Source organism: Ambystoma mexicanum, chromosome 1p, assembly GCF_040938575.1.
Source record: "Ambystoma mexicanum isolate Mex_15411 chromosome 1p, UKY_AmexF1_1, whole genome shotgun sequence".
NCBI lineage: Eukaryota > Metazoa > Chordata > Amphibia > Caudata > Ambystomatidae > Ambystoma > Ambystoma mexicanum.
This window is the reverse complement of record NC_090921.1, coordinates 1,321,400,986-1,321,415,726: the sequence shown is the minus strand read 5'-3', so window position 1 is coordinate 1,321,415,726 and position 14,741 is coordinate 1,321,400,986. Positions and strand designations below refer to the sequence as shown.

The following is a 14,741-nucleotide window of genomic DNA, read 5'->3' as shown; positions in this document are numbered from 1 at the left end:
CATTTTCTACTTGTAACATAACCAGAACAAGTTTTTTTTGATATATGGTGATATCCCATTGTATCACACCATTGAAATGTGCATCTTCCGGGTTTCTCTCTTTTGCTAGTGCTTACACTTTTGTGGTGCATTACAATGGGTTTGTTCGGTAGAAAAAAATGTATATACATTGGCCCTCATTACGACCCTGGCGGATTTTTTCCGCCATCGGCGGACTTTTCCGCCATGGCGCAAAGTCCCTTTACGCCATGGCGGATGGCGGACTTACCGCCCCATTCCGAGGTCGGCGGGGCGGTAAGTCCCCATTGACCCATTTACCCTTCCCCATTCCCATTTCGGCCCCATAGGGCTCAATGGGAGTGGGGAAGGTGTTAATTACGCCACCGTACACTACGGTGGCGTAATTAACACCGAGGTCCCAGAGCGCCATGGATTTTTACGCCCGCAAAAAGCGGGCGGAAAAATGACCAGGGCGCTCTGGGAACTCGTAGTTGGCGGTAAGGGGTCGGCGCAGCTAACGCTGGCGTAAACCCCTTACCGCCAGGGTCGTAATGAGGGCCATTGTGTTTTATTTTTAATGATCATTATTATTATTACTAAAAGTGTAGCCATGATGGATTAAGAGCCTTATGCATACACATTTACTATGCTCCGAATGCCTTATAGATGCCATTATAACAAGCATTGTCAAAGCCAAAGGCCTGGTTTTGCAAATGTGGAGAGTAGGATTGAAACTGCATTTAAGTCTGCATATCTGCTACACAACCACATCATTACAATAAACTCTCAATCTGGTGGCATGATAATATGGAAAAATAAGTATGCACACTTAGGTTTTGGTATGGTGGCTGATGGTTCATATCATTATTAAAAGCCACATCTGAAATGTAACGTACCAGTGTGAAATCTGTGTGCTCAGACTAGCTATGAGAAGCAGTGCAGATGCCTGGCACCTGGCTATCTGCCTTCCAGTGAATGGGACAAAGGACAGGAGACTTCCCTCTGTTGTCTCTCTGGGAGGAAAGTTAGCTCCTCCCTTTCCAGGCCTGGGATCCCCCAGCAGGAGACCCCACGAGAGCCTGGCTTCAAAGCGAAAATCCCATTCAAAAAGCGTGCCTCAAAAAAGGCGTTTTCACATCAAAGGGCCTTTGAAGTGCAGGCCTAGAGAAGGGGGTGGATTGAGACAGACATGCAGGCACCGCACACGGGCAAAAGGATTCGTCATCATGATTTTTTGTGGACATCTCTTTCCTTCCTGTGTCCCACACTTCCTGCAGAACAAAGCACTTTCGGTATGATGCAAGTCTGAACAAGGATTGGATGTCTTAAAGCAGCCTTGCTTTCAACCAGTCTTCTGTGGCATGCTGCATTTATGAGGAAAGGGGCTCCTGCCCTTTATTTTATTAGTTTGCACATCTTTTGAGAGAGCAGACCTTTCCAAAGTTCTTCACCAGTGAAGAATGAGTGTTCCAAGGGAAAGGCAAGCTTTTCTCCTGATCCATCACGAGGGCACATTGGGGGTGACAGGCTGCTGGAGCAAGTCCAACCACTCTGCCAGTTACAATGGTGCGTAAGACCTCATTTGAGGCGAAGGACACCTGCAGGTGTAAACCAGGGCCTTCGGGTTGGGAGAAAAAGAACATGGATACCTTTTGTCCGTGGGCCCCCAGATTGGGACACACAGCAATTGAAGAAGCAAAGCAGCTGGTTTCCTGCATTCTACAATGTCGAACCCCTGTTGTACCATCATCGACTGTGGGCAAGTGCATTCAAACCAACAGAACCTGCAGTGCTCACTTTGGCACTACTTTGAACCTCTTCAAACTGCTGTTGCTGCTCCTCAAACCAATTTACTGCCACACTGCACCAGCAAAGCTCATCAATTGCCCCGGCTTGAACATGAAGCTTGCCACTCTCGAGGCCTACGAACCACCATGCCTTGAACTGCTCGTCAAACAGCTCCTCAAACCACCAGTCTCTACGTCACTGAACTGTCCTCAAGCACCAAACCGACCCTTATAGCTGGCATCAACGCGCAACCTTTAAACATTGCATCAGACCATAGCGAGACTCATCTTGAACTTGACTTGATGCCTGATCCCCATCTAGATAACCGTGAATTGCCACAAATGTACATGGTTCAACCTGCTCAATACAATCTTAAAAAGCCTGTGTCATTGCTGTCAAACTGCCAGTAACTGGTTAAGGTACTATTAGAAGGCTGTAGTTCCCCTGTTCCATTTGGTGGGACCCTAGAGACTGGTTAAGCCCCCTTTTGCACCTTTTTGGCAAAAGGCATATACTTTTTACCAACATTGAAGTGATTTATTGCCTTCTCCTCCTGGTTAGTATCCAGAGTGCTTGCATCATTTAATTCTACATTGGTCTGTCTTCCTTCACAGAGGTGTGCTTTTGTTAGCATTTCTGGAACTGTTTTCCTTGCATATTGGTGTGTTTAATAAAAGTATATATTTTGATAGAACCTTCACTAGACATTCCTTTATTTTGGAGGGTTGTACTATTGCTGTGTGTGCTGCTACTTTCTTACGTTCACTGCCCTCTGTGAGAAACCTGAAGGTGTCTCCCTCCCCAGTCCCTTGGGATCTGTCATCCAGGTGGCTAGGACACGGCCATCAGTATTGCATCCAGTTCTTGGGGGTGGACCAGTCAGGGAGGATTAACTGCATGGGGGGTCCTTGGGAGTGGAAGTGGGACACTGACAGGTGAGACGCGGTATCCCCCTTTTTATAACACCTTTTCCAATCCTACCACGTAGGATACTCAGAAACTCTACCCCCTCCTTTTCTGACACAAATAATTTCACACACCCCAAAAGTCAATGGACTAACACCAGAGCTGTTTACCTGAAATGTCCTAATGCAAGGGTCAGGCAAAATCAGGCAATTGACCAGAATCACACGCACCTGACGGCCCTTTTCCTTTCCCACTGGGAGAAAAGGTGGAGCAAGAGAAGACACTATGAGCAAGGCACACCACACGACGAGAGAGCTATCCAAGCACAGTAGTTCAAGAGGAGGAGAAAGGTGGTGAGAAACGAGTGGGTGACAAGGAGAGAAGCGACCTTGCCCTTACCGACCCAGCCCCACAAAGCCTCTGTGAAGGGAATCATGAGACAGCGAACAGTAGCCAGCGTTTCTTGCAGCAGATGTCAACAGTACACAGAGGCCTCCTACACTGATAATCAGGACAGGGAGAGACTCTTGCTACTGTGGTACCGTCCTTGACTCCAGAGAAAAGAAAAGCCAAGCGGTTCATCACAGCCGGTGAGCTGAGGGAAAAGCCAAAAAGAAACCAAACTGTGTTGAATGAAAGATGAAAGTGGCAAATTAAAGGGAAATCAAAGAACTGTTAACTCTTCAGGGGAGATCCAGCTCCAGAGTGGTCTGGCACCACGTGGGTGCTCACTCGGGAGGCTCTGCTTGATTGCCTTATAGTTGAAACTAACGAGACCAGAAGCCCATAGGAGAGTCACAAGGAGGAGGTCAAAGCGGTCATACAGGGGTCTAGTAAAATCCCCTATACAGTTGAAAGGCTTTGACTGGCACATAGTTGGAAAGCTAAGGGAGATAAATCCTGCATAGTGAAAAAGGAGAAGGAACTGTGTGGTTGGTAAGAGCGAACCAGATGGAGGGATGCCGACAGGAAGGGGTGAAGCATGATGCCCCAGTGAATATTGTATTGACAAGAGTGGACCCGACAGAGGGAGGTCAACAGTGAACTGATTAAAAAAAACATTAAGACTTGTGAATGCGACAGTTGAAATCTTTTGGAGTAAAAGCCACAGTGAATCCGACGGAGGGAGGCTAACATTCGAGAAGGGTCTGAGCCCCGAAGAGGGGAATCCAAGGGTGAAAAGTCATCACACAACGTACATACGGAAAATAACCTTTGGTTAGTAATTTTGAACACATCAGGTCCTCGGAGGCAGGAGACTTTTTTTAGAAAGAGGCTTAACCACCAAAGGTCCTGATACGTTAGAATGGAACTGTAGCCTCGTGCTGGGAAAGCTCAAGAGTGTGCTGTGCTCTGGAATCCCGCCTTTTCCCGTGCTCAAAACGTGGGGAAAGGGGACCCCCTGCTACCATATCCTGACTTATCATTTGTGAACACTTCTTTCTTTCTTATGAACCGTATACCACACTCTTTTTGTATTTAGTTGTAAGTATTGGCAATAGGTTCTTTTTAGTATAGGCCCTTTTATTTGGCAAGATGCCACTAGGACTGCCTTATTATTATTTGATGGTCGTAGCTTGCTCCCATTTTATATTTAGGTTTAGATTAGGCTTTTTTCCAACCATCCAATACAGTTTAATAAACACCCTTGAACTGTGATCACTTGTGTCTGTTTTACTGTTGCCACCATGAGTTCCTTGCACCTTTTAAGAGTGTAGTCTACCCTTGGCACAGTTTACCATAAAAGGCAAAGGAAGTGTATCTCTTATCTCTGCTTGGTTTACCTTTATGATAGGGGATCATTGCTATTTTGTAGACGTGTGAGGTCAGAGAAAGTAGTTTAGCCACTGCTCATCCTTGTATGGGCGGTAATCATTTTGTCACAGAGGCCACTTCATGTTGCTGTCCGGATGTAATTGTAAAAATACCCAATGGATCATATTTCTCTCGAATCCTTCCTCAACTTCATTGGCATTCCATCAACAAAAGAATTGAATTAAAAAGTGTATGCATTACTCATAAAGTCTATCAATATTTCAGCCCCATGTTCATAACCTTTAAATTTTCATGCACTTACCTACCTCTCCTCTGCAGCACCGTACTCCGGTGTCCTCCGGTGTCCTCCGGGGCTCCCCGCTGCTCCTGGATGTTGCAACATTAGTGGCGGCTTCCTTGGTGCTTGGCCGATACAGTGCAGTGGTCACGGATGATGCATCAGAGAAGGCGTACACAATGATCACATGACGCCATGGTTCTCAGGTGACTGAGGATGTCGCTACCCGGAACAGACTCACATTGGGCTATTTAAACTGCTCTTGCATGCTTTCCAGTGCTTCTCAGCTGTTTTGGCAGGTGGCATTTGGATTTGCTTTCTTCTCTTTCCTGGCTCTTGGATTTTGGCTTGTGGACAATTGACTGCCTTTTGGATCGCCCTTTGGATCTGGCTACCTTGATATTGGAACATTGAAACTTTGGCTTGTGGATATTGGACCGCCTCTTTGATTCACTCGTTGGATTTGGCATTTTTGGAACTTTGCCTTTGAACTGTGGACTGCCTTGTGTATTGCATTGTGGAACTGCTCCCTGGATTTGGTGTTTCTGGCCTTTTGGCCTTCCCTGTTCCTAGCTGCGCCCTCATGCAGTCCGGGTCTAGCTCTACCTTTTCCCTAGCTGCGCCCTCGTGCCACCCAGGTTCTGTTCCCCCTTTTCCTACTTGCTGTTATCACATCACCTATCAATGCCACAGGTATGTCATAAAGATGAAAGAAGTTGGGATAGGTCAGTGGGATTCCTTTTGGGATAGTTGTGTACTTATAATGTTTTTTCTTTGCAGCTACAAAGTGTCTGGCAGGTGCAATTCCTGTTCAACGGTTTGCCCTATTGGTCAGTTAGGGATTGTGCTCTGTAGTTCTCGCTGACTGGCCAATAGGGAAGTGTTATGACCAGCCCTTGGTCATAGGGTTCACTCATCAAGGACACTCAGGATACTCAGGACAGGTATTCTTAGTGGTTACTTTATTAGATTCATAGTTACAGGATCAGATGTCATCAGGTAATTGAGAGATCAAGAGGAACAAGGGATAGGAGCAACATTCCAGGTAATCGCCATCCCCTCCTGCAGCTGTAGTGACATCATGTGTCACACAGCGATCTCCTCACACGAACGATCTCTCCAGCCCCAACGGCCCGAAGGACACAGCTGTGCTCATGGCATGGTTCCCTAGCCTCACCTCTCATGCCTGGCCTCACATGCCTGGAAACAATAGTCCCAGGGGCATACCGCTCCGCTAGCCCTTCACCTCCAACACCAGCAAATGTGAAGTGGAAAACAGAAGGCACAATTTCGCTCCCTTTTTCTTTTTCTTAAACGGCACACAAATGCTTCACTGGTACCCATGCCACTTCTCACTCTCCAGCCATGGGGCTCCCCTGCAGCCCTCTGCCCTCGGGCGACACCATGCTTTTGAAAACGATGCTGGACAGCCTTTACCATAATCCCGGGAGCACCAAAGCACTAAATGCAGCCATCTCTCAGACAGCCTCTTTAATCCACAAGTGTTCCTTCTGGTCCTGTCTGGACACTGGAAGACCACCCATGTCCCAGCATCCCCTTGGAACAGCCTGCCTCATTCAGCCCTGGGTGGTGGGTGCTAAACAGTCCATGGGGGCAGTGGGTTCTCCCTTTCTCCAAACAGTCGCTTTTGTCCTCTTGCCTGCACCCCCCGCAGCAGAGTCTCTTCTCCTCTCTCACATAACATCACACAGGTACCTGCTTCTCTTTGCTTTCATGATGTCCACTCCAAGGTCCTCCTACACCATACCTTGGACCATCCTCGTCGCCAATTGTTATGACCAGCCCTTGGTCATAGGGTTCACTCATCAAGGACACTCAGGATACTCAGGACAGGTACTCTTAGTGGTTACTTTATTAGCTTCATAGTTACAGGATCAGATGTCATCAGGTAATTGGGAGATCAAGAGGAACAAGGGATAGGAGCAACATTCCAAGTAATCGCCATCCCCTCCTTCAGCTGTCGTGATGTCCTGAGTCACACAGCGATCTACTCACACGAACGATCTCTCCAGCGCCAAAGGCCCGAAGGACACCGCTGTGCTCATGGCATGGCTCCCTCGCCTCACCTCTCATGCCTGGCTTCACATGCCTGGCAACGACAGTCCCCAGGGCATACTGCTTTGCTAGCCCTTCACCTCCAGACTCTGCTGCGGGGGGTGCAGGCAAGAGGACAAAAGAGACTGTTTGGAGAAAGGGAGAGCCCACTGCCCCCATGGACTGTTTAGCACCAACCACCCAGGGCTGAATGAGGCAGCCTGTTCCAAGGGGATGCTGGGGCATGGGTGGTCTGCCGTTGTCCAGGCAGGTCCAGAAGGGACACTTGTGGATTAAAGAGGCTGTCTGAGAGATGGCTGCATTTAGTGCTTTATGCAAGAGGAGGAGGTGTTGGGGTTGCTTCCTCCAGGTGAGCTTGAGGTGTATTTGTTTGTTGTAGGAAAGGAGGTGTTAGGCTTGGCTCTTATGCTTGCATGTGTGCTGTGCCAGGATTGATGTCATCATCAGAATGTAGGCTGTGAGTGTGGAGTGTGAGGTTAGAATGTTTGGAGTTGAATTGGTTCTATCCCAGAGTTACAATATGTGAGCCTGAGTGGTGGGAGCCAGTGGGCTCAATGTCCCTTGTTCCTCTTGATCTCTCAATTACCTGATGACATCTGATCCTGGAACTATGAAGCTAATAAAGTAACCACTAAGAGTAGCTGTCTTGAGTATCCTGAGTGTCCTTGATGAGTGAACCCTATGACCAAGGGCTGGTCATAACAGGAAGACGGTTGTTAGTTCACATGGGAATATCTGTGACATAAATTCACACATTACCAGCCCCAATGAAAACTATGGTTAGCTAACAATCGCCTATTGCTAACCCTAAAGATTTGCTACAAGAACTGGGGAATCATCTTTCTCATCCAAGACCTTTAACCTCTCGAACAATTAACCCATATCCCAGAAAGAGTTTGATGATCAATTTTCAATTGTCGCACTGCTAAAGATCCTTCTAAGTAGGCCCTAATTACCTTTATTTTTTACAATGCCTCTCTAGACCTCTTGCCCAACCTTTTGCACCTTGGTACTATTCTGGGTGGTTAGATGCACACAACACACCACAATAGCCTAATGTAACTACTTCCTCAGTGAAGAGTCTTACTGAATAGCAATCACGGTTCAGATGTGTTGCCAAACTTCAAATGAGGTAATGCTGAGACTAAACCAGTGATTACACTGTTCCATATTTACCTACTTCTCAGCTACAAAAGCTGGCATGTGGAAAATGTGTTATTGGTCATAATGAGCACTATCTTTTATTTTTAAATGAACCAAACTCACTGGGAGGAGGTGTTGCGGGTGGTCAAGGAGGGGACACACACACACATGAAGCTATAAAGATGACAAGATGAATCAGCATAATAAGAAATATAAGAACATTTAGGGCAGCAAGGCCAAGTGGCAAGGCATGTATAGTGGAAGGCCTGCCTACTCATCTCTTCCAAAGGAGTTAATTGAAGACATTTTACACCACACTTCAGAGCTCTCACCGTTCCTTTCTATGGTATAATGCCCTCGTTAGCTCGGGCTCTCTGAAGATGAGAGCCTGCCACTATCTGGCATGCAACAATTCAAATAACAAAACAAATCCAGATTCACCGCATGCAAATGGGTACATTTTGGTGGAATCAGATTTTTGGGGACACAATTTACTCCATGTTAGGAACATTAATGGACGTTACCCATTTTAGGGGTAACTCGGAGTGCTTCCGCTATTGGGATTCCCACTGTGGTGCTTGAATGTATCTATCAATGTTTGATTGCTGGGGCAAATAGAGGCAGATGCACATCCTGAACTCTTGTTAGCCATGGACTTGCAATGGAAGACCGCGGCACCATTCATCTAGTGCCAGAAGACATCGCTTTTCCGTCGTTTTTTGTAGCTTCCTTTTTTGTGAAAATAGGGGGGAACTAAGAGTAGGGATACAGATCTGTGAATAGTTCCAACACCCATGAGTCATAAGGTGATCAAACTAATTCCAAATAACAGGCTCGGTGTGGGAGAAAAAATACTCCATGACACCAGGGAAAGTGTCCTGAGTTAGCAAAGCTCAGTTTGTCCCCTTCACATCAAACCACTTGAGTAGTGCCAGGGAAAACAGTTATGTCCAATTATTTCAAAGCACGTTAAGTCGGTAGCATTGGTTAACTGCTCGCAGCAGAGTGTGCTATGCCATGACAGTGGTCCACATTAGACCAGAAAATCGATCCATGCTGGAAGATCAAGCTGGCCCTATGGGCATCGGCCTGTAGCCCAGCCTCCACTCCTACACACACCATGTGTGAAGCAAGATTACAAATAAAGGTCCTATTAAAATACATATGAACAGAAACTGAAAAGATATTCGTATTCCTCATAAATTGATTAACAAAGAGGTGGAATATTCAAAGAAACGAAGTTAGAAATGTGTTGTCTTGAGCAGGACGAGGACGAATAGAAATTGGCACGTAGGGTTTGTATCCACTCACTATTTCAAATAAGTGATATTGGCCTTTACTTACGTACTTAGTCCCGTAGAAATGTAAAAGGCAAACAATAAGCTATGAACAATAACATGCGAGAGAAAAGCTTCTAGCTGGGAATTGCTGCATATAAACCTATCTTCCAGCCATGTGCAGTCTGTGATGAGAGCATTCATGTAGGGTGGGTTTAGCCCTACAATAAATATGTCATCATTACTTGTCTTATCACAGTGGAAGAGGAGACGTTGGGCTCTTTCTTGCAGACCATCAGAAGCGATTGGATGGGCCAAACTCCACCATCAAAAGTGGAAACGTCTGACAAATCGTCATCAGGTAAAGGAACAAAGCATTGTTACCCATTTCCTGTGGAGTGTAAATGATTGTTTATGTCCATTTTCTATTGCACTTCACTCTTTCATCTGTTTCTGCTTGCACCTTCCAGGGGCAAGTGTTTCTTCTGTTTCAGTGAATGCAGCTGGGGTACAAGGCTCACTGAATGCAATGGTTGCTGCGGTGCTCACTCAGCTAATTAGAGTATTTAGGATGCTGCCCCGTGCGCAAGGCATCATTGCCCTATGTGTCAATTTGCTTGGAACTGAGTGCTCCTTAATTTTGCCTGTTGATTTGCTTTTTGGTGGTTGGATAATCACATTTCCTAGAGCCTGACTTGACTATGACTTTGATGACATGCACAATGAGAGAATTTCCCAGGTGGGTTATTCTGGGAGAAACAGGGAGAGAATTGCTCATTTGGGATTATCCTGGGAGAAAGGGATAGTGACCATTGTGTCGCTTGCTCTGGAGATCTGCAAATATGCAAGGGGTCTAGGAAGATGACAAAGGGGTACAGAGATAATGGGGTGCAGGAGAGGGTGGTGTGCTGGTAGAGAGAGATCGATTGACAGTGAAAAGCAGGCCGGGGAATAGTGGGATAATTAGACGGTGCACAGGAAGCGAAAAGGGCATAGCAAGAGATGCATACATAAATACATGGGCACAAGTACCAGGCGGTTCAAGGTTTACTGACCCCTCACAATATGCAAAATTACCTTTGGTCATTCCAAATATTGACCCTCTATCCCAGACTAATGTTCCACTACTTGGACTTGAAGGAAATGAATGCATCTAGAGACATCTCAGTGTAAGCAGGAGTGCCGAAGCCAGATAACCAAGACCAGAGGATGTCCAAAAGAGTGCCCCAAGGTTTAGAAATGTTTTCCTGTTAGGATGACGTGTGTGCCAATAGAATGTGCTCCAGCCCCAGTGTGCATTGCGTGCTCCGAAGTATTTCAGGCGAAATCCCTTTCACAGACATATTCGTCGAACATAAACACCTGTGGTCCTACAAAAGTTTCCAAAATGCTTTTTGATTTTATGAAAAGCAGCAAGGTGTTACTTGTCTCTCTACCCTCTCTAATAGGTGCTTTATTTACAGAATGGGGTGATTGGAGCTAATTCTAAAATAGTGGTGCTGTAAAATACGTGTAAAAATAAGGCACACAAGCTCATGCCAGTCTTTAGACTTGCTTTACTGCTCTGGGGAATTTGAAAAATCTTTTGCAGGTAGAGTGGAAGAAAGGAGGGGAAATATGAAGCAACCTAGCTTTATGCATGTGTGAGATTTTCATACAAGCATCACACTAATGGAATCTGCCTGCATTAAAAAGCTGCTCAAGTCTGGGCTATGGAAATGGGGACTCCCATAGAACATAATTAGAGATCCTGTAATGGGGAATAAAATCAGAGAACAAATCACTGAATACAATTAATAACCACCCTGACATATCGATTGAAACACAATGGGAAGCTCTAAAGGCAGTAACCAGGGGACACCTAATTGCATTGAAGGCCCAAAAAGAAAAGCTCAACTATCAGTGGGAGAAGGAGCTGGAGGCCAAAATTGGGAGTATTCAGGCAGAAATACTGCTGAAACCAACTATAAAGCTACAAAAAGCCCTGAGGCACGTCCAAGGGCAGTTAGCAGCGATCCACACTAAGAAGGCAGAAAGGCACCTGCTGAGGCTAAAACATTGGTACTACACTAAGGCTAACAGAGCAGATAAACTTATTTAAGGGGAAGCAACTAGATATTGGCCCTCCGCGACGATACAGGGAAAAGAAGGACCCAAACAACCGAAATGGGGGAGATAATGGAGCGGTTCTACAGAACGTTGTACTCCACAGACCATCCCGATGAAAATCTCCAAAAAACATATCTGGAGGGGGTGGACCTTACAGTGCTATCTGCCACAGAAAAACTCACATTAGATAGGGACATAACGATTGAAGAGATCAATAAGGCAATCAGGGAACTCCCCAGAAATAAGGTCCCGGGTCCTGATGGCTACACAGCGCTATTCTATAAGGAATATGGGGCATACTGGCCCCGATCTTGACCAAATTATTTCATTCCTTCAAAGAAAAACACAACATCACCCCAACGATGAATGAGGCCAAGATGCTGGTGATACACAAACAGGGGAAAGATCCCGAATTTCCGACCTCCTATGGACCAATAGCATTGATAAATTTAGACTCCAAGCTGTATACTAAAATCCTGGCCTACAGACTTACTCAAGTGCTTCCAAAACTGATCCATCAGGATCAGTCTGGTTTCGTCCCCGGACGACAAACACATGATAATATTAGGAGGGTCCTCCACATCGTGGAAAATATAGAAATAACGGGCACGCCTGCAGCAATACTAACTTTCGCTGGACGCAGAGAAAGCGTTTGACCGAGTAGAATGGTCCCTCCTATTCCACATACTGAGGAAAATGGGCATAGGAGAAACATTTATTAAAATGATAAAAGCCAATTACAAATCCCCCAGCATTAGAATAGCGGTGAATGGGTTCCTGTCTAATAAAATACGGATCGAGAGAGGGACGAAACAAGGTTGCCCACTATCCCCCCTATTATACGCAATTTTCCTGGAACCACTGTTAGCGCGAATAAGAGACAACCAAAATATAAAGAGAATAGACATGGGAGGTATTACCCACAAAACTGTGGCATATGCTGATGATATGTTGATAACGTTGGGAGATCCCAAAAACTTTCTCCCTATACTAGTGCAGGAGATAGACAAATATTGCTCTATATCCGGCCTCAAGATAAACAGACAGAAATCCGAATTACTGATACTGGCGGGAGACACAACCCGAATCCAATCGGTAGTAGGCGCCCTCCAACTAAAAATCGCTACGACAGGGACCAAATACCTGGGTATCACCTTAACACATAAAATACAGCAATTATACTCCCAAAACTCCCTGAACCTGTTGCAACAAGTCAAACGGGACATGGAAAGGTGGAACCCGTTATCGATATCATTGTGGGGGCGGATAACGGTCGTCAAGATGACCATCCTACCCAAACTCTTGTATCTATTTCAGGCGCTGCGCTCTACCCCACTTTAGAAGATACTATGAGGCAGCCCAACTATGGGTCCTGAAGGAATGGATTCCGGAAGAGTCCCAAAAACTGTGGGTTGCTCAAGATAGGGCAGTGGCGAATACCCCGACAAGACACATGCTATGGGCAGGGAAGACACACAGACATCCCAATCTACGCATAAGCGAAATCATGCAGGCAGCATTGGAAATATGGGACGGAGCAACTAAGAAAGGTACCCTAACCAAAGACTGAGCCCCATTCATGCCTCTATTCAGAAACCCAGAATTACCGCCAGGTCTAGAGAATAAGGCATTCCAAAAGTGGGAGGAAGCGGGTTGCAATATGGTAGGGGATATGTATCAGGAACAACAAATAAGGACCTTTGAAGATTGCACGACCCTACTGCACCTGAAGGGGACGGATAGGTTTAAAAACGACCAACTGTACCATTGGCTAGACACACCGAGAATAAGACAAGCAGCCATCAGAGAACTAACCCCATTTGAGCAATACATCATGTCAAACGACGGGTCAAAGAAGTTTGTATCAAATACATATAGTTTCATCAACTCCGCAGGAGAGAAAGTCACTTGGCAATATATTAAGAGGTGGGAAAAAACCCTGAGAAGGACGATCCCAAGGGGGCAGTGGGAATACACGTGGAGGATGATATCTAAATTAACGAGTGCCATCCACTGAAAAGAAATGTGGATGAAAATTCTCCTACAATGGCACAACACGCCAGAAAGGCTCCGCGGAATGTTCCGGGACTCTCCCAATGTATGCTGGAGGCCATGTGGAGGGGAAGGAAATTGGAGACACATTTGGTGGGATTGCCCAAAGCTTCAACAATACCGGACAGATGTGAAAGACCACATGAGCTCAATGTTCCAGGGGGCTGAGAATCTGGGGGAGGAGGTGTGGCTTTGTGGGATTTGGAACCCGAAGGACAAAACCCTCTCCAAAACACAGAAAAGAAACTTCATGGGTCTTCTAATTGGGGTGTGGTTGGAAATCGCCCAAAAATGGAAGCAAAGGTCCCCACCCGTTGCAATAGACTGGATACGAAGAGCATGGTACCATATATCAATGGAACATATGACATAGAACTTACAAGGGAACTATCAGAAATTCACGGAGGATTGGTCGGACACCTTGGAGTACCTACAAAGCGACTATATGGAACAGTGGTGCCCACATAAAATTAGAATTCTTGATATGTTCAGATAAGTCACTGAGTCTACAAACAGAAGCTAAACAGAAGGGTGGACATCCCAGGGGGGGGAGAGGGAAGGGGGATGGAGGGTGGTATATTGATTGTTCATGTTGTAAAACTAATAAAAATATTTTTTCAAAAAAAAAGCTGCTCAAAGCACATGGATCCCATGGAAATCCATTTAAATTTCAATCTGCAAAATGGAGAGTAAAATGAAAGAGTGAAGGTAATATATCCCTGAATGTACTCTTTCTTTCTGTAAAAAAGGTAATATTGCAGGCAGTGGACCCAGCGCCATGTATGTGCTAACGGTATGCAATTACCATTTTTAACAAAATGACCCTTGCTGTTTAAATTGTTATTATACTGGGTGTGAGTGTGTTATTACAGTGATGTAATCACAAACTAGGCCAGAGATATTAATTTCCAGCATGCACCTTGGATGCAAAGCAGACCACCTCAGACCATGGTAAGTGACGCAAAATACGTGTTTGCAGAGTCTCATCATTCATTTTTACACAAGTACACAATGCACACCGGTGTTGGTGCTAATTAAATTTTTTACAACACTCACCCTAACATTGTGTGTAACCATGAACCAAATATACTAATTCTGAGGCAGACTCTGGATTTGGATGCAAGGGTAAAATGGTCTTCTCGAGATAATGTGCCCTCTCCCCAAAATCCTTGCAGACCTTTAGAGGAGGAGTTGCTGAGAGGTGAAGCCGGGGCTCAGGGTCAGGATGTCTATCTATATCGGGGTGTACACATGCCCATACATCAATAGACTTCCATTGAAATCCATTCACACGCGATATTTAAAAATCCTCAGGATTACATCTTGAACACATTTCT

The 14,741-nt window shown here is 45.6% G+C and overlaps 1 protein-coding gene across 4 annotated transcripts in view; it reads left to right on the top strand.

The window, feature by feature from the left end:
- LOC138453575 (scavenger receptor cysteine-rich type 1 protein M130-like) overlaps positions 1-14,741 on the top strand; it is a 500,179-nt gene that overhangs the window by 253,595 nt on the left and 231,843 nt on the right. For 3 of the 4 annotated variants that reach the window (XM_069606566.1, XM_069606582.1, XM_069606556.1), the window contains one exon: positions 9,503-9,604. The exons of the other annotated variant lie outside the window; for it this stretch is intronic. In XM_069606566.1, the coding sequence (XP_069462667.1) occupies positions 9,503-9,604 (102 nt within the window). The remainder of the gene's footprint in view (positions 1-9,502; positions 9,605-14,741) is intronic. 4 annotated transcript variants of the gene reach the window in all.